The following is a 26864-nucleotide window of genomic DNA, read 5'->3' on the forward strand; positions in this document are numbered from 1 at the left end:
GCCGAGATTCTCAGGGGAGCGGGCAGCGGAGGGAGTCTGGAAGGGACTCAGCTCAGCACTGCTAGGAGGACTTTTCACGCACGCAACTCCCTTACTTAGGGGCAGCTGCCTCCTTCCTCAGCCTTACGCCCACTCACCGCCGCCAAGCCTGCCTTCCTTGGTAGAAGGCTGAGCACCACTGCTTTACTCTGTCCAAGTTCTAGGATTCTTCTAGTATAACATTTAATGGAATTACCAGGGAAATCCGTATAACTTCCATTTATAGAATTAAAAATACTCCAGACCCTATAATTGCTTTTCATTTTAATTTTTAAAAATGTATTTACTTTTTGATGGGAAATATTTGCAAAAGCAACGGAATGCAAAAGCTAGAGAAATGCAAGTGAGCCCTCTCCCATGCCCCAGCCACCCAGTCTCCTCCTGGGAGATAAATATTATTAGTAGTTTTCCTTTCCTTTGTATTTTAAAAGAAATAATTCAACTCCCCTGTAATCTGGGAATCTGGTTTATTATCAATTTGAGAGAGGAGCTAATGCAGAAAATAACAAATAGCATTCCATGAAAATCAACCTGGACTGACCATCTGGGGACACGTATGTGTGACTAAATACACACTTTGCCCTGGAAACTGGAAATTCTGGTGCTCCTAGAAAACCATGTGGCAGGGAATCCTGCCTTGGCTCTGAGAGGTCCAGGAGAGTTGCCTCCCCAATGAGACCGTCTAGGAAGGCTGAGAGGTTTTCTCATCTCTGATTCACTGCAGCCAAGTGTAAGAATCTCCTAAGGCCAGAGGAAAAATTAATACTCGGGTCTCACCCTAATATTCTTAGGATAACTAAGGATTTAAAAAATTTTTTTTCCAGTTCATTCATTTAAGGAGGTTAGTGACCTTTTCTACAAAAGTGATTTTCTTTTCTGTGGTATCACCAGAAGAAAAAAAAAATCTTGTATTTTGCAGGTGTGCTTAGGTGTGTCAGGCACAGCTCTGTGAGGGACACGTGGCTGCATGTGTGTGTGTGCAGACATACGGATGTGGGCATGTGTCTGTGTGTGCAGACACAGATGTGGGCGTGTCTGTGTGTGCAGACATACGGATGTGGGCATGTGTGTGTGTGCAGACATACGGATGTGGGCGTGTCTGTGTGTGCAGACATACGGATGTGGGCGTGTGTGTGTGTGCAGACATACGGATGTGGGTGTGTCTGCAGACATACAGATGTGGGCGTGTCTGTGTGTGCAGACATACAGATGTGGGCGTGTCTGTGTGTGCAGACATACAGATGTGGGCGTGTCTGTGTGTCGACGCTGATGTCTATGGCAGTGTGAACACCTCCACCTATACCTGTATCTATGCAAATTCTCGAGTCTCATCACTCCTGTGGTAGAAGTTTTCTCTATTTAACAGTAAAAGAATCTGAGGCTCAGCGTGAGATGGCATTTCTCCGAAAGGTAACAGCTGGAGCATGGGTGTGTCTGACTGCAAAGCCACCTTCTTTTTACCATGTAATGTACCCTCCTACATGGTGGGTTACAGTAAATGTATAAGTAGCATTGATCCAGAAGCCCACATTTCTGTAACTTTCAGGGTCATAACTAAATGTGCATTTCTGTTTAGGAATTTGATGAAGCCAGTGCACAGACAGTGCAGCGGTTACTCTGGGAGGTGGAGGAAATGTTATTTGAAGAGAAGGTGAATCCTCAGACCCAGAGTCTGCTGGCCGAATGTGGGGAGTGGACAAGAAGATCCCTCCATCTGAGGTGGGACCTGGTTGGTGGAAGTTCTCTGGGGTGGGTTTTCGAAGCGCCCACCCCTGGCCTGCCTCGATATGATCAATACATTTGGTCTGAAAGCACCTGCCCAGTCGGAATATGGACACACAGCACAGTCCTTCACTGAGAGATCATTGTCCTCTTACGGTGTCTGAGGAAATACTGAGACATTCCAGTACCCAAGCGCCTTTTAATTTGCGAGAAGCAAATTCGGCTGGTCCTGAGAAGGGCATTACACATACGCTGAATGCAAGAACGGTGGAGGCCACCTCTTACCTTCACATTCACTGTGTGTGAGCAGCACGTGTCTGTCCATCACAGAACACAGCGAGGGTGGGCAGTGATGATTTACTGAATGGCTGGATAGATGGGTCTTCCCATCTCACCCATTCCTTATGTAGGGAGGAGCGTGTGTTACTTTTTATATCAAAGATGGAGGATATGGATGGGGTATGAAGGCAAGCTTTTCTTTCGGTCACTCAGCCAACGTACTGGGGGACAGTTTATCAAAGTTACCTGAGTTCCTCTAGATTCTGTCTGGGGAGAATCAATTAGAACGCTTATGTAAATGTGGCTGGATTTTCTGGTTACATTCACGAGATAAGTTTTGCAGAATTCTTGACCAAACTAGAGTCTTTTTTTTTTTTTCTTTTCAATCCTTGATAAGTCACCTGCCCTAAAGAGTATGATATGTCCACTAGATACTAGTTGTGGAAACTCACTTTTCTGGGGATGGTCACTCACCAAAAATTCGGGAGCTCAGTCTTACTCTTGTCACTGCTATTGATAGAAATGGAGGGAAGGTGGGAAAAGAAAAGATTGCCAGGTACATAGGCCAAGTGTGCATATTTATATGTTTTTATTCTTGTTATGTTTGTGTTTAACTGTGCATTAGTTAGTATCTATGGAGAGCTTCTGTGTGCCCAGTGTTGCCTTAGACACCTAAGTCTGTCATATATGATCTCTAAGCCATTCATGAGCCCTGCAAGGTAACCATTATTATCCTGTTTTGCAAATGAAAGACAAACAGGTGAAATTAGCCTGAGAACCTTGCCTGAGACTGAGTCAGTGGAAGAACAGTCTGTTCTAAACTCTCAAAGTCACGCTTCTTCTATGATGCGTGATGCTTCCCATGTACCCATACACACTTCATCATATCATACACATGCTTTCAAAATCAGTGTTTCCTACTTTTAAAATCCCCAAACGTTTTCCCTTTGTCTGATCAAAAATGTTAGTAGCTTCTCTTTGACCTTGCAGAGTATTAGGAAGACAGCTGACCCTGCCCACTGACGAAGGCGTCCAGCATTTCCAGGGCAGCACTGCTGCCTCCACGGTCCACAGACCCCCGCTCAGTGCCTGCGGATGCAGCAGCAACATCAGAGAGTATGTTCAGATGAGTAACTCTCAAGAAGTATTGTTAGCTGTGTTTTAGTTACACTTTTTAATGTTTATCTCATCTACAAGCCTTGGCTCCACCCAGTTTGGAAATTTAGATTCCGATGAAGGGCAGGTACAGAGAAGAGTTTTTATAAGAAGCTTTTGATTCTGAATTGATGGTAGGCATATGTATGTGTATATAGAGAGATGTGTAATATATGTATATATGGAACACACATGCACACACGTGGTAGTTACCTTCCACGTTTGTTCCAAAGACGCTGTGAAAGGTGGACTGGGTGCAGGATGGAAACTGCCTCACTGGGATGGATTATAAGCCTCCAGACAGTGGCAGCAGGAGAAATGAAGCTCTGTCCTGTCATTTCTGTTCACTAGAGGATTTTGATGACTCTATGCCATTCACACATATCTGGTGTGCCGTGACACAATGCGGTCCTTTCACTGCAACCAAAGAGGGTACAAACTCATAGAATAATTTAGGCTTTTAAGAAGCCCTTACAATTTTTAATGATGCCTGTATTAAAGTGTTTTTAAGGACACGAGTTTTGTCCAATGTAATATTCAATCGTTTTGGGGGGGATTCTGTACTTTAAAGATAATTTAAAGATCCGCCGTGATCATTTAAGCATTGTGTTCTTGGTGTCCTATAAACTCCCATGTAGAATCTGTTTTTTCCCCATAGGTTGTGCATTTCTGGCTCTCAAATAGTCCCAGCAGCACTCTCAGCCTCTGCCCTGCCAGGCCCTGATGGCACGGGGGTTGCTGACCTAACGGCATGTTTGTCCCTGGAAGAAGAGGTTTACCATGTGGATGGAAAGATTGAAGAGTATTTCGCTTTTGACAGAAAAGAGGAGTAAATAGAATCTTATTTGACATTGGCCTCTTAAAATAATATTAATTTATTTGACATTATTGTTATCGTATGGTCATTAAGTGTTTTGTGTATATTTTACTCACTCAGAAGATTTCTGTTCTTTTGAGAGTAATGTACTCCCAGAGCTTTTGGATTCCTAGCAGGCAGCGCCTGTGCGGGAGCAGTGAAGAGGGTGTTCAGCGCCCTCGTAAAAGCAAACACGGCTCCTCGCAGTCCTAGTGCTGGGGGCTCCAGGTTCCCCATCCCTGGCTGCCCAAAAGGGCCTAAGGGGAGTCCCCGCCTCTGCACTAAATTCGTATTTTGTTCTTAATCAAAAACTACAACTATTACATGATAAAAATTTGCCCCATGATTGAAAATTGGCACATTAAAAAAGTAACACTGATAAAACCAGTCTTAACAAATTTAAGAAGACTGAAATCAAGCATCTTCTCTGATCTCAGTGGTACGAAACTGAAAGTCAGTAACAGGAAGGAAACTAGAAAACTCCCGAATATGTGTAAACTAGACAACCTGCTCCTCAACGACCAGGCAGTAGGTCAAAGAAGAAATCAAAAGGGAAATCAAAAACATAATGAGACAAATTAAAATGGAAACACTACATATTAAAACCAAACTTACGGGATACAGTCGAAGCAGCTCTAAGAGGGAAGTCTATGGCAATGAATGCCTACATTGAGAAAAAAGAAATATCTGAAATAAACCACCTAACTTTATACTTGAAGGAATGAGAAAAAGAACAAAGTAAGCCCAAACTTAGTAGAAGGAAGGAAATAACAAAGCTCCGAGCCGAAATAAATGAAGAGACTAGAAAAAGAGAAAGATCAGTGAAACCAAGACGTGGTTTCTTGTTTTGTTCCCCCCACCCAGTTTTATTCATGTGTAATTGACAAGATATATATATGTTGAAAAAGAACAATGCTGTTTAACGAAGAATGTTTATTAATATATGTATAAATGTATATACATGAATGTGTGTAGATAGAATTATTTTAACTCTAAGCCTTGATATTTTAGTAATTGGAGTGGGTTTTTATTCTTAGTGATGATGAATGCCTTGAACAAAAACCAGCTCAGCCTGGTAGGAAAAGGCGCAAACTGGGACTTCCTCCTGTTTCCCCTCATGACTGTGTCAAAGATGCCGTGACAGCAGAAGTGTTTGATCACGTCTGGACAAACATGGTAGAACTTTTGGAAGAGCTGATTAGAAAGCACTGGGAAACTACACTCACAGGTACTTACGTGCAGAATTGGCTTAATGAAAAGAAAAAGTCCCTGTTCCTCAGCCCTGCGCTCCTGCTCCCCAGGAGCCATACCTATAACATGATCAGTGAGAAGAAAAGTGGGCGTTCTGACTTTACTCACTAGTGCTCCTTAGTCCCTTCAAAAAGGACGCTATTGTTTTTTGGGTTATAAAAAATAATGCAGGGCTGGCTGGATGTAGTGGCTCACGCCTGTAATCTCAGCACTTTGGGAGGCCGAGGCAGGTAGATCACCTCAGGTCAGGAGTTTAAGACCAGCCTCGCCAACATGATGAAACCCTGTTTCTACTAAAAATACAAAAATTAGCTGGGCATGGTGGCACGTGCCTGTAATCCCAGCTACTCGGGAGACTGAGGCAGTAGAATTTCTTGAACCTAGGAGTTGGAGGTTGCAGTGAGCCGAGATTGTGCCATTGCGCTCCAGCCTGGGCAACGAGAATGAAACTCCATCTCAAAAAAAAAAAAAGAATGCAGGGCAGACATGGTGACTCAGAACTTTGGGAGACCAAGGCAGGAGAATTACTTGAACCCAGAGGTTCAAGGCCAGCTCAGCTTGGGCAACATAGCAAGACCCTGTCTCTTCAAAAAATACAAATAAAAAGCCAGGCGTGGTGGCAAGTGCCTGTAGGCCCAGCTACTCAGGAGGCTGAGCTGGGAGAACCCCTTGAGCTCAGGAACTCAATATTAAAAGTAAGCTATGATCGCGCCACTGCATTCCATCCTGGGCAAAAATGCGAAACCATCTGCCCCCAAAAAATAACAGTGCATATGCAGTCTGGAAAACATACAGAAATACACAAGAACAAGGCTAGAAGTCATGTTTTTTGTTATAGTAAAAATAATTTACCTAACTAATTTCTAATAATGAGAAACTTGTTTTTAATTTTTCAGGACATTATCTGTAATGTAAAATGTAAATATAGCTAAATGAATAATCCTTTAGTTATCTTACTTCAACATATAAAATATTCTCTAAACATAACATTGAACAAAACAAATCATAAAAATGTCGGTGATGGACATTAATGACCAGTTTTATTAATCAATTTGTACAATAAGGCAATAATCATGTTAACCTAAATCCTGTTCTTTTTCCAGTATTTAAGGAATTAGTTGGGCTTTGTGATGTGCTGAGAATCTTTATTGCCTGCTGTATAATCCGCTTCTCATGCCACTGCAACCACAGTTACAGCAGTCAGTTGCTCCATATGGGTCACTGCCCTCCGTAGTAATGTGCGTAGTGGCCATAGCTTGGACTCATGGTAGCTCAAGAACAAATATTCTCTTTTAAGAGTGAATTTTAAGTATTTGTATTAGATAATCTGATGTTTCTTATAATATTGATTCTTCTTTTGATTCAGAAGGGAAAAAACAGAGAGAAAAATTGAAAGTAGCTGGAAAGAGATTTCCACATGTCCTCATTCCACACACTCACGCTGATGGAGCCAGTGGCCCCCCGTCCGGAAACTCCGAGGCTCCCAGCATCTCCCTGGCTTCTCGTCTGAACCCGCCCCAGGTCGGTGCTTTCACACCCTTCTCCCTCTCGTCTTCAATCTGTGCGTCTCTCACCTCAGTTTGTCAGGAGTGCCGTTCTAGCAAGCTGTAGTATTGAGATACTTGGGGCTGCTTGCCATGCTGCCTGCAGAGGGGTCCATGCAGGCTTTCCATGGTGACTTAAAGGGAAACCTTCACAGTGTCAGATGCCTGGAGCCCTTGACGTCCTGCCCATGAAGGACGAGGCTGTCCTCAAGTTCCTTGCAGTAGGAGCCCATGCAGGCGGCGCCACTCTTGGCTTCCAGATGGAGCAGTATATCCACAAAAGGAATAGTGGTGGCATCTGTGTCAGAAATATGAAGGGACCTGGGAGAAGCTGCTGCTGGCAGCTCATGCCATTGTTGCTGTTGAACCCTGCTGAGGTCCCTGTCGTGCTCCAGGAACAGTGGCCGGTGGGCTGTGCTGCCACTGGCCGTTTCTCTCCTGGAACCTTCACTCACCAGATCCAGGCCGCCTTCCGGGAAACACGTCTGCTGCTGGCTACTGATCCCAGGGCGATCACCGGCCTCTCAGAGAGGCGTCTTGTGCTAACCCACCTTCCATTGCTCTGTGGAACGCAGATTCTCCTCTGCGCTGTGTTTAAGTCTCCATCCCGTGCAACAAGGGAGCTTGCTCAGTGGGCCTGAAGGGGTGGCTGCTGGCGCAGGGAGTTCTGGGATGTGTGACACCATCCCCCAGGAACACCCATGGGAGTCCACGCCCGACCTCTGCTTCTGCAGAGACCCTGAAGAGATTGAGAGGGAAGAGCAGCCTGGTGCTGATGCCGCTGTGGTCAAGGGGGAGTTTCAGGGGAATGGACTACCCCAGTGCCTGCTGAGCATTGCCACCCAGCCTGAGCCTGCAGACCCAGCCCCTGCGTGCACTGCCGCCCAGCCTGAGGCTGAAGACCCAGCCCCTGCGTGCACTGCCGCCCAGCCTGAGGCTGAAGACCCAGCCCCTGCGTGCACTGCCGCCCAGCCTGAGGCTGCACACCCAGCCCCTGCGTGCACTGCCGCCCAGCCTGAGGCTGCACACCCAGCCCCTGCGTGCACTGCCGCTCAGCGCGAGGCTGCACACCCAGCCCCTGCGTGCACTGCCGCTCAGCGCGAGGCTGCACACCCAGCCCCTGCGTGCACTGCTGCTCAGCGCGAGGCTGCAGACTGCTCTGAAGGTGCAGGTGCCCCCTGCGCCTATTCAGCAAGTCCCTACTGCAGACTGCAGCACTCAGCCTGCCAGGGAAGCCTGTTCCGCAACTCCCAATGCTCAGGCCCCTGAACGAGGAGGATCAACCACTGAGTGGTCTCAAGCTGTTCTTCCACAGGCCACCAGCAAGATGGAAATAAGGCTGATGGAAAATAATCAGTTTCTATTTAAAACAATGATATTCAGGTCTGTTTGCAACGTGATTATTTCATGAAGTTTAACAGAATTACCACATGGCGCTGCTTTGAGATGTGAAGCTGTTTTCTGTATTTTGGGTCATAGAAAATGCTTTCCCCCTAACATTTCCAGCTAGTTTGAAAATTACAAATGTTCTCCCTTCTTTCCACCAAAGTGATGAAAGAATCGGCGAGTGTACATTGGGCTTACTCAGCGTTCATTGGTGGTCGTGGAGGCGTTTTGAGGAGACAGAGGTGAATCCTAGTGATGTAAAAGCCGTGACACAGGGTCGGGGGCGATACATTCTGTGAGGGTCGCACAAAAAAACAAAAGCAAAAACAAACCTTGTAGAATAATCAAAGAGTGATTTGTTCTGATGACAGGAGGGGATTGGTCTTTTACACTGGGGGTAAAATTTGAGCAGAAACATGAAGGAATGAGCAAGGCCCTTGTGGGAGAGAACTCTGGGTGGGCCATTTCCAGCCAAGCCAAGGTGTGGATCAATAAAAGATGGGGCCTGTTTGGGGACTGTGACTGGGCTGAGCTTAGGGGATAAGAAACTGGGAACCGCAGCGTAGTGTCAAGAACGGGGATTAAGAATCGAGAGGCCTGTGAGGAGTCTTCTGGACGTGTTGTTTAACTTTGCTGAACTTTAGTGTCCTTAGCTTACAATGAGATTATTATCTTGTCCAAGGGATTATCACCAGGATAAAATCATAGAAATACCTGAGAGCTCCTACCACAAGGGCCAGCACATACTGAGCACTGAATACATTTTTCTTGAATTGCATTTTTATTGAAAGATGTGATCGCAGGTGAGGCTGGAAAGGACACGCTTGTTCACGCGAGGCCTGTGGTGCTGCCAAGGAGGTGGTTTCTGCTGCCAGCCTTGTGTGGGGGAGCAGGGAACACGGATACGGCAGGATTCCTAGTCCTGAGCTACACAGAATCTGTAGTATAGCTGGAGGGAGTCCAACCATGCCAAACAACACACACCACATACACACACCACACCACTCACACACACACTAGACACACCACACACACACACCACACCACTCACACTAGACACACCACACACCACATACACCACACCCACACACACACACACACTAGACACACCACACACACCACGCCACTCACACCACACACCACATACACCACAACACTCACACACACACACTAGACACACCACATACACACACCACACCACTCACACACCACATACCACACACACCACGCCACTCACTCACACACCACACACCACATACACCACACCACTCACACACACACACAACTAGACACACGACATACACACACCACACCACTCACACACCACACACCACACACACCCTACACCACTCACACACTAGACACACCACACACCACATACACACACCACACCACTCACACACACACACACACTAGACACACTACACACACCACGCCACTCACACACACACTACACCACTCACACACTAGACACACCACACACCACACACACACACCACTCACACACACACACTAGACACACCACACACACACCACACCACTCACACACTACACACCACACACCACATACACACACCACTCACACATAGACACACCACACACACGCACCACACCCACACACTAGACACACACACACACACACCACACCACTCACACACTAGACACACTACACAGACCACGCCACTCACACACACACCACACACCACATACACACACCACACCACTCACACACACACACTAGACACACCACATACACACACCACACCACTCACACACACACTAGACACACCACACACACCACTCACACACCACACACCACACACACACCTACACCACTCACACACTAGACACACCACACACCACATACACACACCACACCACTCACACACACTCACACTAGACACACCACACACACACACACCACACCACTCACACACACACACACACTAGACACACCACACACACCACGCCACTCACACACCACACACCCCACACACATACCCTACACCACTCACACACTAGACACACCACACACCACATACACACACCACACCACTCACACACACTCACACTAGACACACCACACACACCATGCCACTCACACACACACTACACCACTCACACACTAGACACACCACACACCACACACACACACCACACCACTCACACACACACACTAGACACACCACACACCACACCACTCACACACTACACACCACACACCACATACACACCACTCACACATAGACATACCACACACACACCACACCACACCCACACACTAGACACACCACACACACCACACCACTCACACACTAGACACACCACACACACACACCACACCACTCACACACCACACACCATACACCACACACACACCAAACACATACCACATACACACCACACACACACCCCCACCACTCACACACACACCCTAGACACACCACACACACACAACACACACACACCACACCACTCACACACACACTAGACACACCACACACACACACCACACCACACACACACAAGACACACCACACACACACCACACACACACCACACCACTCACACACACACTAGACACACCACATATACCACACACACACACCACACCACACACAAGACACACCACACACACCACACACATACACCACACCCACATAGACACACCACACCCACACACACACCACACCACTCATATACACTAGACACACCACACATACACTAGACACACCACACACACCCCTCATACACACTGCATACATCCCCCCCACATACCCCACACAAACACACTACACACCGTACACCACACACACACCAAACACATACTACATACACACCACACACACCACTCACATACACACACTAGACATACCAGATACCACACACACACTGCACACATCCCCCCACACACCCCACACAAACACACCACACTACACACCAAACACACCACATACACACTACACACAACCATGCACACCACACACCACTCATACACACTGTACACATTCCACCACACACCACACACCACACACACCACACACCAAACACCACATACACACACACTACACACATACACCACACACACCACTCACGCTACACACACCCCACACAAACACACCACGCACCATACACCACACACACCACACACCAAACACCACATACACACACACTACACACATACACCACACACACCAGTCACACCACACACACCCCACACACCCCACACACACACCACACACACCACACACCATACACCACACACACACCACACACTATACAAACACATACCAAATACACACACCATGCACACCCCACAGGTGCACACATAACACATACACACCATACACACACCACACACATACACCACATGCATACACAACCCACAACACACCGCACATGTTCACCCCCCCACACACACCCCCTACACACCCACACACCCCACACATACACACACACCTTCACACACAACACACGTTCTCCCACACACCACACACACACCCCACCACACCACACACACACGTGCACACCTCCCCACATGGGAGGCAGTCTAGCTGATAGAGTGAAGCTTGCATATATAGACTACTAGTTCTGAGCTTGACGTCTTTATTTAATACTCCATGATTTTAAATCAGTCCCTGTTTCTCAAAACCTCAATTTCCTGATTTATGAGGTAGGAAGCTGTGAGAATTAAAGGAGAGAAAACATTTTGTATAGTGTGTGGTGTAGAGTGGGCGTTCAATAAGTGTTACCTTTTATTATAATCAGATGCTAATTATATATTAATAGTATATATAATCTTTCGTAATTAGATTTTTGTGTAATTTTAAAATTAGATGTAATATTTTGTAATTATGTATATTTTATAATTAGATGTGTTTTGGATCCTAAGTGCTCTGGGGGTCAGAGGAAAAATATACTTTTCACAGAGTAGGGTAAGATATGAACCAAACCCTAAATGATAGGTGTGATTTGTTAAGATGAGGAAGGAAGGGAGGCTCTTCAAAGCAAAAGCAAAACTGTGCACCTGGCACAGGAGCACCTAAACCATGGATCTTTGTGAGACTGAAAGGACACAGGCCTGAACAGAATCCGTGCTTCGGGGGGCAGTGGGGAGAACAGAGCACTTCAGAGGCTTGCTTCACTCTCTAGTGCAAGCGCTTTACAAGAAGTCTTCTGTGCCTTTTCTGTTCTAAAGAAACTTGTGGAATTGCTACCTGCTTATTGTATTTTTTTGGTCTCTTTAAACTGCTCTGACAAATTCAATACAGTATTTCCCACTTTTAAAAAAATAGGCAGCATGAATATCACAAAAAGAGCAGTGGATGAACCTTTTAATATTAGGCAAAATAAACAGACCTGGAAAATACAGAAATTCTAGAAGCTGAGGCATTTTTAAAATAGCTGTTTTGTTTTTATAATTACTCTGTTTGGATAAGTGTTAAAAAAATAAATGGACAGCAAAGTTAACAATAAAAATAGAGCCTGTTTTGAAATACTCAAGATGTTCTAGTGGTAATTATGAAAGCTCTTAAGTTATTCCTCTGCATATGACTGTGGTTGCCACATCTGTTCATGAACTAGAACAGAATTCCAGTCCCAGAAATCCTGTTCTCCTGAATCTAAATATTATTCTTTAAAAAAAAATTTTAATTTTACTTTAAGTTCTGGGATCCATGTACAGAATGTGCAGGTTTGTTGCACGGGTATACATGTGCCATGGTGGTTTGCTGCACCTGTCAACCTGTCATCTAGGTAAATCGATGTTAAATCCTAGTTGGTCGTGTTGTAGGACTGAAGAGGGAGTTGAGAATTACTTAGCCCTTAGCTCACACTTTCTGTCATCTCATTTAATTCTCACAATACCTCTGTGAAGTACGTATGATTTTTCCCCAATGTAAAGATGAGGCCATTAAAGCTCTAAGAACAAAGTAAGCTTTCAAGAATTACAAATCAGGAAGCAGTGAGAGCTGGGATTCAGACGGAAGCTTTCGAGGGCCCAGGCCATCTCACTGCTTCTGGGAAGAGCACCCAGGCAAGTATGGAGGGGAGGGGAGGAGAGGAGCGGTCCGGGCAAGCAGGCTAGCGAGGAGCCGTGATGCCCGGCCTGTGCTGCTCCCGGTTCTCTCTCTGCCTTCCTCACCCTGGAGTTACCAGAGGCTGACACACGTTGAGCACACCAGGGCTCCTTGCCCTCCAACCTCTGGGATCTCAGAGCATGGGGGGAGACTGAAGCACGGCTCTGCTTCCCTGCCGCCTCCCTGCGAGGTCACCCTGGGCTGGTGGCATTTCTACCCCGTGCAGCTACCCTCTCCGGGTGCAGGAACCTCTCCCTCACAGCTGGCCACTTTTGGCCAGGTGTACTGAATGTCCCTACTATCGGGGAATTAACCAGTTCGTTGTTAATGTCTCAGCCCACATCTTTATAAAATATCTCCCCTTTATTAGTTTTTCCTCCAGTTAGCTGGTGAGTGTGCTGTGTGTTTCCTGCTGATTTTGGACAAGCATCAGTCATTGGAACGGCACTGGGCATTTGTAATTTTTTTTTTTTTTTTTTACTGTTCTCAGATTCATCGCTTCTCCAACAGTTTTTGTAGTGACATGAATGGCGTCATGACAATTCAAGCAAAACCGCTTCAGCGGAGACCTACCTATTTTGCCGACAGAACGCAGTACGTATCAGAATCAGTAGTACTTACCCAGCCTCTTCCCTGGGCTGCAAACACTGGAGCACTGAAGATTGCAGGGGGCATGAGATCACGAAGGTCCCACTGAATCCCAGGCTTCGGATGTGCCTGAGCACGTCTGGAAATGCAGAAACAGACCCTTAAGTACCAACCACACGACAGTTACTACCGTGTATTTGGTTGGGAGAGATGGGGAAGGGGAATGTAGTCCTGAAATTCTGAATCTTGTGGGCTTGACTGATTACTAACAGTGAAAACCTTAGCTCTCTTCCTGTGGATGATTCTTCTTTGAAACAGAAATGGAAATGATGGGTCTTTTCATTCATTCAACCAGTGTTTAGGAGTGTGTTCTAGGTGCCAGACTGTTCTAGACAGTCAGTGCTCAGCTAAGCACAGACAGGTGCGTTCCCTGTTATCCCAGCACTTGCAGCTGAGTAGCTCACAGGATTTCCTTCCCAGGAATGAGAAGGAGGACAAAGCCTCGGGTGGAGGGGCAGGTGCTCTCTCCTCCGCACGGCACAGACTGGGACGGGCCTCAGACACTCATGGATTACCACCTTCTGCAAAGCAAACACCGGTGCCCTGGAGGCTGCCTTCTCTTGCTTCAGATTCACAGAGACTAAAAACCCCCAACATCTATAGTGACGAAGTTCTTCGGGCAACAAAACTGTGAGTCTCGTTTCTCTCGTAGTAAACTAAAGGCCATGCAGGACCTAGACGCTTGTCAGTTAGGGTTCATGGATCATCCCGGAGAAATCATCCTCCATCCAGTTTTACACAGATGCTTTTCTAATGAGTTCATTGAGTATTTAACGTTCTGCTTGCTCCAGTGGTCTGCTTAGCTGCATACTAGCACACAAGGTCAGGCAGTGTCCCTGTCACACAGGCGAAATGAGCCTCTGATGGTGGGGTGACCTTGGGTGGCGTTCAGTGGTCTCACCTGTGAAATGAGTAATTAGCTAATGCCTTTCAATTACATAATTAATACTTTTTAAGGGGAGGTTTAAATAAAATAATGTATATAAAATGCTATAAAAATAAAAGGACTGTGTCCCTATCGGATTATCTTTAAGGATGCATTTCTCTCTATGTGGGAGTTTCAGTAAAGCTTTCCATCTCAGGGATGCACATCCCGTCATGGCCTCATTAGAAAGGTGTTTGTCTCTTGCCCTCCAGCCAACTTACCAGTGTCGGCCAATACTTACATTGATAATAACAGCTAATGTTTATTGATCGCTTTCTTTGTTATCAGCACCAGGTAAATGAATTATATTTATGATCTTATTTATTCCCCACCATAAACCTTTCTATGGCTGAGACTCATACTATCCCAAATCTGAGACGAGGAAACAGGCTAAGCTTGCCAGAGGTCATCCCCGCCAGTAAAAGGCCCACCCGGACACACCCACCAGTGCTCTCAGGCTTTAGAGACCACCCACTGGACCCCCGGCCTGCAGGGGAGCGGTTATCAGGAGCTGGGCTCGGGAGTGGGCGGCTGCCAACACTTACCTGGCACCCAGACTTTTTCCAGATGCAGTCGGAAACCCCCTTTCAGCTTTTTAATTGGTGACTGTTTCTTTCACAGTTTGGGACTGATGTTTCCAGCTGTGTTGCGTCTGCTGTGCTGATTCCTTCAAGATCCCTCTCCCTCCTCCGCCTCGCTTCCCCCCATGCCAGTCAGCAGCAGACGGTGCCAGTCAGCAGCACACAGTGCCAGTCAGCAGCACATGGCAGGCTTTCTCCTCATGCCCCAGCCTACCTGGGCCCCCGTCACACCTTCTCCTCCTTCATCAAATAGAAACTTTCATCAAATAGAAACCCTTTATGTTTCCTACTGAGATACATTCAGATGCCTCCATGTGCAAATCCCTCTGTGTTCTGACCCCTCCCTCCCTGTGAGCGGGTGATTTTTCAGCTTTCTTTTTATTATTGCCACCCTGAGGAGCCCTTTTAGACCATTCTTCCCAATTGCTCTCCCTACACGTGGAATTGTAGTCCCACGGACAGCCTGTTTTTCTGTGTGCATAGCTGTGCTCTACACATATGAGGGAAGCCGTGGCTTCAGAGGGACCAGTGCCCTCCCCCTTTGGTGATGCTACCTCGCCTGTGTCCTCTGGCTTCTCACCTGCCAGAATTCTCACCTGCCTGAATTCTCACCTGCCAGAATTCTCACCTGCCCGAATTCTCACCTGCGAGAATTCTCACCTGCCAGCCTCACTTTCCCTCTGGCCCCCACACACACCAGCTCTGCGTCTTCTCCCCTCCATCCTCTGTCTTCCACTTGTATCGAGATAACATTTTCCCCCAGTTTTCAGATTGCTATAAGTTCCCTGGGGAGCATCAGGATAATACCACAAATAGCAGAAATGAAAGACCTCCGGTGTGCCCATCACACAGAAGTCACAGCTCTTGGCAGATTTCCTGTCACTTGCCAGTTACCCATGTACCTGGGTGCTCAGTGACATGATGCTGTGTTGCAGGCCGACTGGCGTGGACCACATGGTTTCGCCGCTGGTTCAGACATCACGGAGCAGGTTCCCCCCGATAGGCGTGGAGACCAGGGAGCAGCATACGGCAGTTCCTGGATGCCCCCTTGCTTCTGTAAGACAGGTTTCATCGTATTTCAGTGGACCATTTAGTTTCTGTATTGGAAAACAAACAAAAACAACTTTGGCACTTCCAAGTGAAACTAGTAACATAAGATCTGAGTGGCTGTATTCAAATGCCTTCGTAATCTGTTTCCAGAAAGTAAATGAATGGCTTGTGAGAATTTACAGGGAGCGAGAGGCTTAATTCACTGTTTTGTGAAATAAAAGCATGTCTTGAACTAAATCAGAAATTCCAGGTGTCAAGGAAATCTCTGACAGGATAGTGGAGCAAGGAAGAGAGCATGAGATCTGGTCAGGAGACAGGCAGGTCCGCGCGGATCCTGCCACAGAAACTCTCTTCTATGACTTGGTACAAGTCACTTTAATCTCCCTGAGCCTTAGTGTTCTCTATACAAGGGAATTAATGATTCTTACCTCTAAAGAATTGTTAGAAGGACCAAATGAACTCAGAGGTGTTAAATAATTCCTGATGTGAAATTATGAGCTCAGTCAATGATGACCCTGGTCCTTTTTATCAGGTCTCATTTTTACAGCTAACCTCTGCCATGTGTATTGCAGTGGAAGGTGAGACCTTCTGCAGTGAAGCTGCCCTCGGCCACGCAGTCGCACAGGTCTGGGGAGTGTGCTGCTGTCCGTATGCAGAGCCAGGCAGCCCCCAGGTTTACAGCCACCCCGCCCTCCACTCTCACACAAGTAACTTGTCTCTATTCATTTTATACAACACAGAAGGACCCCAGCTGTAGGAACATAAAGACATAGTGAGAGAAAAACCCTCCCTGGGGTGAGGTTTCCTCCTGTATGCCCTGTGCCACCTTGAGCCCAGCACTGGAACCCATTCCCAGAAGGCAAGAGTTGCAAAGTGTTCATGTTTAACCTTAGAATAACATAATTTTACAAAAGGCGGCTGGACGCAGTGGCTCACGCCTGTAATCCCAGCACTTTGGGAAGCCAAGGTGGGTGAATCACGAGGGCAAGAGTTCGAGACCAGCCTGGCCAACATAGTGAAACCTCATCTCTACTAAAAATACAAAAAAATTACCCAGACGTGGTGGCGCATGCCTGTAATCCCAGCTACTCAGGAGGCTGAGGTAGGAGGATCACTTGAACCCGGGAAGCGGAGGTTGTAGTGAGCCGAGATCACGCCATTGCACTCCAGCCTGGGTGACAGAGCGAGACTCCGTCTCAGGGAAAAAAAAAAGGCAAACATCACATTAAAAAGCCTGCTGCTTTACAAATGCAGAATTACATTTCTATTAAGGTTTTGTATCTCTCTTTCCTTATTATGACACTATCATTTCATCAGGTTTAATAGTGCAGTTACATAATTAAAATATATTTCATCAGGTATTTATCCTTAGGAGACCTGATCCTTAGTAATGTCTAACTAAAAGTTTCCAAATAAATGAGTGAATGATTGAGCATGTAAAGATCTTCTTTTATGTTTTTAAGGATTGCATTTATTTTAAACGAGAACATATTATCCTTCATTTAGTACAGAGGAAGGCATCCACAAAACCGTGTGTCGAGTGCTGTGCCTGACGGTATAGAACGATCACGTCTTCGAGAAAGAACCGCTACCCTGGAACAGCTGTCAAGGCCCAGCACAACCCATACGTTCTGGGTGGGTTCTCTGCTTACTGTAACTTTAATTTTGAAAAACATTTGAAAAAAATGAAATTTGTCCCTGATTTTATTTTTCCTCCAGCAGTCAGATACGCCTCGGAAAAGTTCACTGACACACATGGAATTTGCTGCTCACACATGGACAGGTCAAAGTATTTTGACAGGTCAGCCTTTCTCCATTTATAAATAAAGTGATGTAATATGTGAGATTTCAGGTTTCGGAAAGTGAAATGGAAGAGTATCTACCTTGATAAGCCTATTCCGCTCGTGTAGGAGGGAATAGCAAGTGTCTGTGGCCTGTGGCCTGCCCTCGGAAACCTCGGTCGCAGAGCGCACCTGCACAGACACGCATGCCCTCACCTGCTGTCAGGTCAAGAAGGGGGAAATGTCCAGAAGCTCTCCATGAACTGGGGGCCTCACTCTAGAAAGAATGCTGTCTTGGGAGAAGTCAGTCCCTTGTTTGCTATAGAGTTTTCATGCTCTGTTTCTAAGTGGAACTCTAATCTTAGATTCTCTTTGAAAATCTGATGATAAAAATGCCTGAGAAAATTAACACAGATTTGCTAATTACTTTATAACATAAGGTTTTACAGAGAAATACGAATTCTCAGCCTGGTGTGTTGTTCGCAGGATATTCTAGTTTGAATACGGGCTGGTGATGGTTCCACTTCCAGAACAGTCACCCACGCTTGTTCAAGGTGGTAGCATGGCCTCATCATGAGGTGTGCTGCTCTAGAGTCTGACATTGGATTTCCACCCTTGCTCTGCCACCAGCTGTGCAACCCTAGGCATGTCCCAACCTCTCTGGCCCTTGTCTTCCTCTTTTATAAGAAGCTGGGTAGATAAAATAATTATTGGAAATCTGTGAAAAGGACCTAGCTAGATACCAGGCATATATTGCTCAAAAATTATGAAGTATAAACCATTTGTATTATAAATGATCTGAAATTTCAGGGATAATTTATTGTTTTACAGAGAATTTTAAACATATAATCCTAAAAATAAATTTCGTACTTTGGGAGGCCGAGATGGGCGGATCACGAGGTCAGGAGATCGAGACCATCCCAGCTAACACAGTGAAACCCCATCTCTACTAAAAATACAAAAAACGAGCCGGGCGAGGTGGCGGCGCCTGTGGTCCCAGCTACTCGGGAGGCTGAGGCAGGAGAATGGCGGGAACCCGGGAGGCGGAGCTTGTGGTGAGCTGAGATCCGGCCACTGCACTCCAGCCTGGGCCACAGAGCGAGACTCTGTCTCAAAAAATAATAATAATAATAATAATAATAAAATAAATTTTGTAGAAAGTAAGCACTGTGTAACACAGATCCATCTGTTCTCGTCAGCCCTTCTGTCGCCCTGTAGTATAGTGATGTCAGGGATTCCTCAGCTCTTTAAAATTTTGCTCCTGTGCTAATAGCTCTGGGCTGCTGTGCTTTTTGTTGCTTTTCTGGACATTGTATGTTCCTTAGCAGCATTAGCCGTCATTCTCATGGCAACAGCTCCTTCTCTAAGAAGCAGCCACGCTACATGGTTAGGTGTTGCTTTTTTTTTTTGAAGACGAAGTCTCGCTGTGATGTCCAGGCTGGAGTGCAGTGGCGCAGTCTCAGCTCACCGCAACCTCCACCTCGTGGGTTCAAGCGATTCTTCAGGCTGGAGTGCAGTGGTGCAATCTCAGCTCACCGCAACCTCCACCTCGTGGGTTCAAGCGATTCTTCGGCCACAGCCCTCCCTGAGTAGCTGAGATTACAGGCACATGCCACGATGCCTGGCTAATTTTTGTATTTTTAGTAAAGATGAGGTTTCGCCATATTGGCCAGGCTGGTCTCAAACTCCTGACCTCAGGTGATCCACCATCTCGGCCTCCCAAAGTGCTGGGATTACAGGCATGAGCTACTGCGCCTGGCCCAGGTGTTGCTTTTAACACAATTGTAGATGCTTGGGGGAAAGTAGGTGCCCGAGTTAGCTTATCAATCATGGATGGGGTATCAAGCACTCACTCTGTGCCAAGGTCTGTGCCGAAGGCTGGGATTCAAACAGCAGGGGTGTTTCTGTCTGTGCCTCAGGGAGCATTGAGCCTGGCAGGCAAGCTGGAAAAGGCTGTGAGGGGGTGAACAGGAGCACCTGACTCCCCTGTCAGGTGGCTGGAGGGTGCCGAGGCTTCCTGGAGGAGATGACCATCGCAAGAGAGAGAGGGAGTGAGGACTGACGGACGATTCTGTGGATGGCCAGCGGCGGCTGGTGCTGAGAGAGGGAACTGGAGAGGTTCTGATGAGTTCACTTTTGGGGATGCTGACTGTAGCACCCCAAGCGGAGACGTCCAGTAGGTAGTTTGGGCACACATAGTGGGGGTTTGGAGTGGGAATTGGGTTCGGAATTTGTTTTAAATCTTCACTGTTAATCATTGACCAAATGCCAAGTCAGTGTATTCTCTTATCAGTAACTTTTTGCTTTGAAATATGCTATTCATTTCTTCTACAATTATAAAAATAATACATTATCAAAATAGACAACTTACAAAACACAGAAATCCACCAAGGAAAACACAGCCAAGGCCCCTGATCTCACCACGTAGAGAGAACGTGGCTCAAAGGTGTGAGCTGTGATGACGGTACGATGAGGCGCGTGCCCCATGCAGATGTCCCCAGGCCCCAGGTGAGGCTGCAGGTGAGGCGTGCGCAGCCTCACACACAGATTAGAGCTTGGGAGCAGAAAGGCCTAAGTCTTGTCCCTCAAAAACGAAAAGCTGTTTCTGTCCTCCTAAGCACTCTGTCAACGTCAGCCCACCACGCTGCTCACACGGGGAGTCACCTCTCTGGCCACCAGCTTAGGCAGCACACCACGATCTGCTAGGACATTTGGGAATGAATTAAAAACCAGAGTGGATTCATGGTGGCACCTTTGGAGTATCACTCACTGCTTTTTGGAAGAGGAGGTGGGGGTAGAGCCGGTATGGAGGGACTCTGGGGGCACCCACGGGAGGTACATTAACACTGTAGTCACATATGGCCGCTTAACTCATGCAGGACCCAGAGAACAGTCTACACCGGTCATCTGCACCTCACTGCCTCTTAACTACTGACCCAAGACAAAAGAGCTATTAGAAGGGAGAACACAGCCAACCAAATGCACAGCTCCAAGAGGTTTTGCATCTATAATGACAAGCTAACATTTAGTTCTTTGGTTCAAAATATTTCCCTTCCTTAACCATTTTTAAGGCTGCAAAGCTCATCCCCATTTGGGGAGTGCTAAGGTATGTGCAGGCCTCCTCAGGATCAGGCTGGCTTTTCTTCCTTTCCACCAGGTGCACAGGCAAACTGGCCACAGGGGACTCTCTGGAGCTCCATGCGGCTCAGCACGGCCTGTGCAGCCTGGAAGGGAGGGCAGAGATGCCCAGGGCTGTAGGTGCCGGCCTGTGCATTCCGGAGGAGGCCATGCCTGGTGGTGGTGAGAGACACAGGCCTTGGCACGCAAGTCCTAGCTCTGCTGCTGGGTGCTGTGAGACCAGGCATTCCCTGCGGGTCTCAGCTTCCGTATCTGTAAAATGGGAGTAGCACCTCACTCAAGGACTCCTGAAGAGATTAAATAAAACACGGAGCAGGTAACACGGTGCCTGGTGCATAACAAGCCTCAACATATCCAAGGACTCATCCTGATCGCCCATGAGCCTATTGAAGGTCAACCCTGTCTCATTTATAAAACAAGACTGTGCATCCAAGTCCAGGTAGGGTGACCCTGTCCAGGGCCAGCCAGGCTTGTGCTGCTGGAGAGGACTGGCCAAGCCAATGCCCTCGGGACCAGCAGTGAGCAGCCTCCGAGCCTGCAGAGCGGGCAGGGCCCCTAACAGGCAGGCTGTGTGCAGAGACCCCTGGGGCACCGAGGGGCAGAAAACCTCCTGGGGAAGGAGGCCCTTTCACCTGCCCAAGTGGAACCTTCCCCACTGAACACCGGATCTCCCAGCACTGTCTGGCCTTCAGTCACATTTTAAACACTGGACAGAGGGACAGAGGGACGGAGGGATGGAGGGACGGAGGGACAGAGGGACCTTTGTTCCTTGATGTTGCGTCTTTGTTCATCCATCGGTCGTCTTCCAAATCAAAGTCCAGAAGCTTCTGCACTAATTTCGAGGTCAGGCTGAATCTTGAGTCATGAACAAAACTGTTTCAATTTTCCTCTAACTCTGTCTAAGTCTTCGTGGAGCTTATCATAAGCAGGATCCTCATAAGAGAATTTCTGAATCATTTCGATCAGTGATTCTACGAACGACATCTTTCTGGGGTCCTTCTTGGTGGCACAGCTGTGCGGGAGACATTCCCACGCAAAAGCCAGGCCTTGGTAGCACCTGATCTCAGGCCGGATGTTGGTTCCATGCAGCGTGTGGTGCTGCCTTCCTTCAGTCACGCCCATGCTCCTGTCTTCCTTCTCCTTCAGTCACACCCACACTCCTGCCTTCCTCCCAGCCTTTCTGACACCCTTCCCCATGTAACCCACATCCGCCTTCATGATGGCATCCAACATGGCCTGGTTCCCAGGGTCAGGCCCAGATGCACTGCTTCAGAGGAGGCGGTCTTATCAGAAACTCTGAGACAGCTATTATTGATGGTCAAAGGTCATTTCTATATCTGCAAAAGTGATCGAGGGTCCATAAGAGGGATCTTCCTGTCTTTCTGAGGGTTTATTTTCTTTTTCTCTGACAAACAGGCACATAACCTCCTTGCTAGCTTTGCATCCAGGTCAAAAAGCACTGGGAACTACTAACTTACCAACTTTTATTATTTCTGTGATAGAAAAAAAAAAGGAGCCAAAGGGGTATCCCAGGTAGTGAGAAGGATCCCTTAAAGTACCTGGCGTTGCACCTGCCCCTGGGAAGCAGTAGAGCTGCCAGGAAGTAGAGCTCCCTCAGCCTCCTGGGCCAGGACTCGCCTCTGCATAGAAGCTTCTTGCAAATCCACCAGCTTGGGAGGACGCACGGCCTGCACCTCGACTTGGTTTTGGGGGAGTGCCCTTCATTTTTCTCAGGACCCTAATTGGCAGTTTTTGCATATGACTATTTCCTAATTTATACAAAAGTGTATTCATAAAATATTTTTAAGTATTTGCATGGAATATACAAAACAGCCGTTCTGAGTAGTTGCCTTTGTAACATTTTAATAAGAATTAACTCTTGCTTGCTGTTTCCAGGTTCACAGTATATGCCTAAATCTTTTCAGAGGACAACTTTGACTTTAAAGAAGAGATTCCAAATGACATCTTGAAACCACCTCGCTGGAACCATTGGTGCACTCATGGTCTCAGCACACCACTTATCGCTTGAAAACTGGAGGAACAAGTATTCTATTTATCTGTGTGTCTGACAGTGTGAGATGCTAGACTGAGAAAAATGCAAACAAATAAATCACTTAATTTTGAACACTTTACATTTTAAAGAGAGTAAAAGTCAAATCCACCAAGCTGCCTTGCTGAAAGCATCTCCAAGGTTCTGTAGGCTTTGCTCAGAAGACCCTGATGTATGTTTACAATCCGTCATTTTATCAATGATACACAAACATAATTAGCATGTGTTTGTACTCACATACTAACTACATATAAGAATATATTATCTAGGAACATGCCATTTATAACTTTGTACTCTGACGTATTTTCTAGTCTCATTAGTAATTCTGTCAAAATCCTAGACATTAGTAGATATTAGTATTTGAGACAATATGTCAATCTGAATAAGACTCAGATTGTTCTAGTCATGCTGACTTTCTCATACATTTTTAAAAAGTGCTTCAGCCATAAACCTTTTTGAGAAATGTCAGTGGTGAAATCTCCCAAGCTAATTTTCTTTTTCTAGTTTCCATCTTCAAATTCAGACAGTCCACGTGAAGTACCCCACATTTATTGATCTTAGGGTTGAATGTAAATATAAACGTAATTAAAAGTTATGGCCGATGATGTCATCTTTATTGTTTACAGTCGAAGCTCCTCCGTGGGAGGGGAGTCTCGCACCCTCCGCGTGCCATCAGGAGCTGGCCTTTGCTCAGACGCCACCTCTGCAGAGACGCCTTCCCGGAGCCCTCGTCTCTTCTTGCTCTGTCCTCCTGCTCTGCTTGGCTTTTCTTCAGAGCATGTATCCCCATCTAACATTACTGTAGAAAGTGGAGCAGAGAATGGGAAGAGGAATTAGCGGAGCTGAGGCTCAGGCATATCTTTCTCTTGTCCCTCTCCTCACTGTATCTCTTGATCATGATTCAGGTCCTTACACTCATTTTTATATTCTCAGATCTCAAATCAGCTAATTTCTTCTTTTCTGTCCGATAATTGCATTTTATCAGTCTAATTATTACTAATCCAAACTGTAACTTTATAAGGTTATATATATGAGCATATTTATAAACTTAGATTTATAAACTATATATGCACATATGTATCATATAAATGCATAATAAATTATTTTCAGATGATTTCTGGCTATAAGGGGAAGGGATCACTGCCTACTTGTAGATGTCTGGAATTTTAAAAGATGTGTTCAGACTAACACTAATGTTGTCCTTTATCACAGAGTGACAAAACAAAAATGACCCTAGAGCCTTGCCTCTGTTTGAATATTTCTCCTTCACCTTGCTGACTCCATTTCTTTTTTGCTTTCTTTTTTTTCAAAACGGAGTCTCACTCTGTCACCCAGGCTAGAGTGCAGTGGCACGATCTCAGCACACTACAACCTCTGCCTCCTGGGCTCAAGCGATTCTCCTGCCTCAGCCTCCTGGATAGCTAGGATTACAGGTGCATGCCACTACACGCAGATAATTTTTTTGTATTTTTAGTAGAGACGGGGTTTCACCATGTTAGCCAGGCTGGTGTCGAACTCCTGATCTCAGGTCATCTGCCTGCCTCGGCGTCCCAAAGTGCTGGGATTACAGGCGTGAGCCACTGCGCCCGGCCAGCTGACTCCATTTCTATAGCAATGAGACACATTAGGCAGCAGCAGCAACAGTGAGCACCAGGTCCAGGCCTCTTTTCCGTGGTCACAGCTCCATGCATCCGGGGAAGATTGCTAATGCTTAGTTTTCTGCACAAAGCAAACCAAAGCATTTTTGAGAATTTTCTACATTATTCCTAAACATTAGCAATAGAAACTTTTAAGAGCAAATGCCAGTTTTAATTCAGCAGCTCTCACACTTGAGGAATAGTTAGATATGTGAGTAGCCTGGAGCCCATGTTATAGGGCTGCTGGTTAGGTGCTCTCTGGTGCATCATTACTGCTCAAAGCATGACCCACTTGTTCTTTCAGAACCACTCAGGATATTTTATGTCCATTTCCAGGAACCATCCAACTCCTTCCCTATTCAGTCCAAACTTCCTTTTTTTTTTTTTTTTTTTTAAGTCCAGGGGAACATGTGCAGGTTGTTACACAGGCAAACTTCTTGTGTCATGGGAGTTAGTTGTACAGATTACTTTATCACCCAGGTATTAAGCCTAGTGTCCATTAGTTGCTTTTCCTGATTCTCTCCCTCCTTCCACCCTCCACCCTTTGACAGGCCCCAGTGTGTGCTGTTCCCCTCTGTGTCCATGTGTTCTCATCATTTAGCTCCCACTTAGAAGTGAGAACGGATGGCATTTGTTTTTCTGTTCCTGCATTAGTTTGCTAAGGATGATGACTTCCAGCTCCAGCCATGCCTCTGCAAAGAACATAATCTCATTCTTTTCTATGACCTCAAGCTTCGTAATAGGGAAAACACTGGATATTCAGTCTAGACTAACATTAAGGTAGGGTATCCAGGATAAAATGTTTTTTCTTTGAAAACCACCGAATATACTTTATGGTAGCTTTATCTTGTTTGGCTTCAGAGGTTTGTAAATAAGAATCTATTATTTGTATATAGGTAAAAACCAAAATATTTTTAAAAATAGAACCAGTTCCAGTGATCTTGAGTCTTCTAAACATTTAAATTGGAAGATAAAGTACCATTTTAGAGATTACATAGATACTTGGCCCTGTCATTGATTTTAAAAATGACCTTCTCATTGCACTGATTTTTACCCCTATATTAAAGTTAGTATTTTATTTATACATTACATTAGATTTAGAGGTTAGTAAATAATGCTTACATCAAGGATGGTGCTTTTTAAGCTAATTAGGTAAAAATTAGGGCAGCGTTTTTATAATCTACTTTAATAAATGAGTCTTACCTTAGAATTAATCTGTTAAAAATTAGAAAAATTGAAGTACATCTGAGATAGATTTTTAAATTCAGATTAGTGACTACATCAATTAAAATGTGTATATCCAAAACCAAAGGAAGAATGAAGAAATTTTAATCTAAGAAAATGTAAAATACCATAGAAAACTGCTAGATTTTGTGAATTTGATATAAAAGGAAGCATTCATATTGATATTATTCTGAGCTAGATGAAATTTCTACACCAATTCAGAAGTACATTTTTATATTATATATCATTTGGGTATTATATTTTTATTGTTTTCTTATAACTACAGATCATTGTGTAGGATTTTTGATTCCTTAATTTCTAATAAAATATAAAAGTGTTAAAAGAGTTTTCAAAAATGTGTTACATTTATAAAAGTATTTTTAGATTCCCAATTTTTGTATCATTTGGCAAATACCTCTCTATTCTGCATTTTCTAATACAGAGGTATTTATTATTTCTACCTACATAGCAAACTTTCCCCAGTAAATTCGAAGTATATGTCCATATATATTTGCAAAGG

The 26864-nt window shown here is 45.7% G+C and overlaps 1 protein-coding gene across 6 annotated transcripts in view; it reads left to right on the forward strand.

Annotated features, from left to right (window-relative positions):
• Positions 1-26348, forward strand: part of FAM149A (family with sequence similarity 149 member A) — a 70181-nt gene extending 43833 nt beyond the window's left edge. For 2 of the 6 annotated variants that reach the window (XM_033215919.1, XM_033215924.1), the window contains exons 4-14: positions 1616-1758; positions 3031-3156; positions 3854-4024; positions 5089-5279; positions 6669-6823; positions 13801-13904; positions 14379-14588; positions 16400-16520; positions 18021-18149; positions 18234-18315; positions 23330-24075. In XM_033215919.1, coding sequence (XP_033071810.1) covers positions 1616-1758; positions 3031-3156; positions 3854-4024; positions 5089-5279; positions 6669-6823; positions 13801-13904; positions 14379-14588; positions 16400-16520; positions 18021-18149; positions 18234-18315; positions 23330-23403 — 1506 coding nt within the window. In that variant the 3' untranslated portion in view covers positions 23404-24075. Of the gene's footprint in view, positions 1-1615; positions 1759-3030; positions 3157-3853; positions 4025-5088; positions 5280-6668; positions 6824-13800; positions 13905-14378; positions 14589-16399; positions 16521-18020; positions 18150-18233; positions 18316-23329 lie in introns of all 6 variants that reach the window. The other 4 variants (XM_033215920.1, XM_033215925.1, XM_033215923.1 and 1 more) reach the window with 3 other exon arrangements.
• Positions 26349-26864: the final 516 nt, after the last annotated feature.

The sequence above is a fragment of the Trachypithecus francoisi genome, unplaced genomic scaffold, assembly GCF_009764315.1.
Source record: "Trachypithecus francoisi isolate TF-2019V2 unplaced genomic scaffold, Tfra_2.0 Lachesis_group1, whole genome shotgun sequence".
NCBI lineage: Eukaryota > Metazoa > Chordata > Mammalia > Primates > Cercopithecidae > Trachypithecus > Trachypithecus francoisi.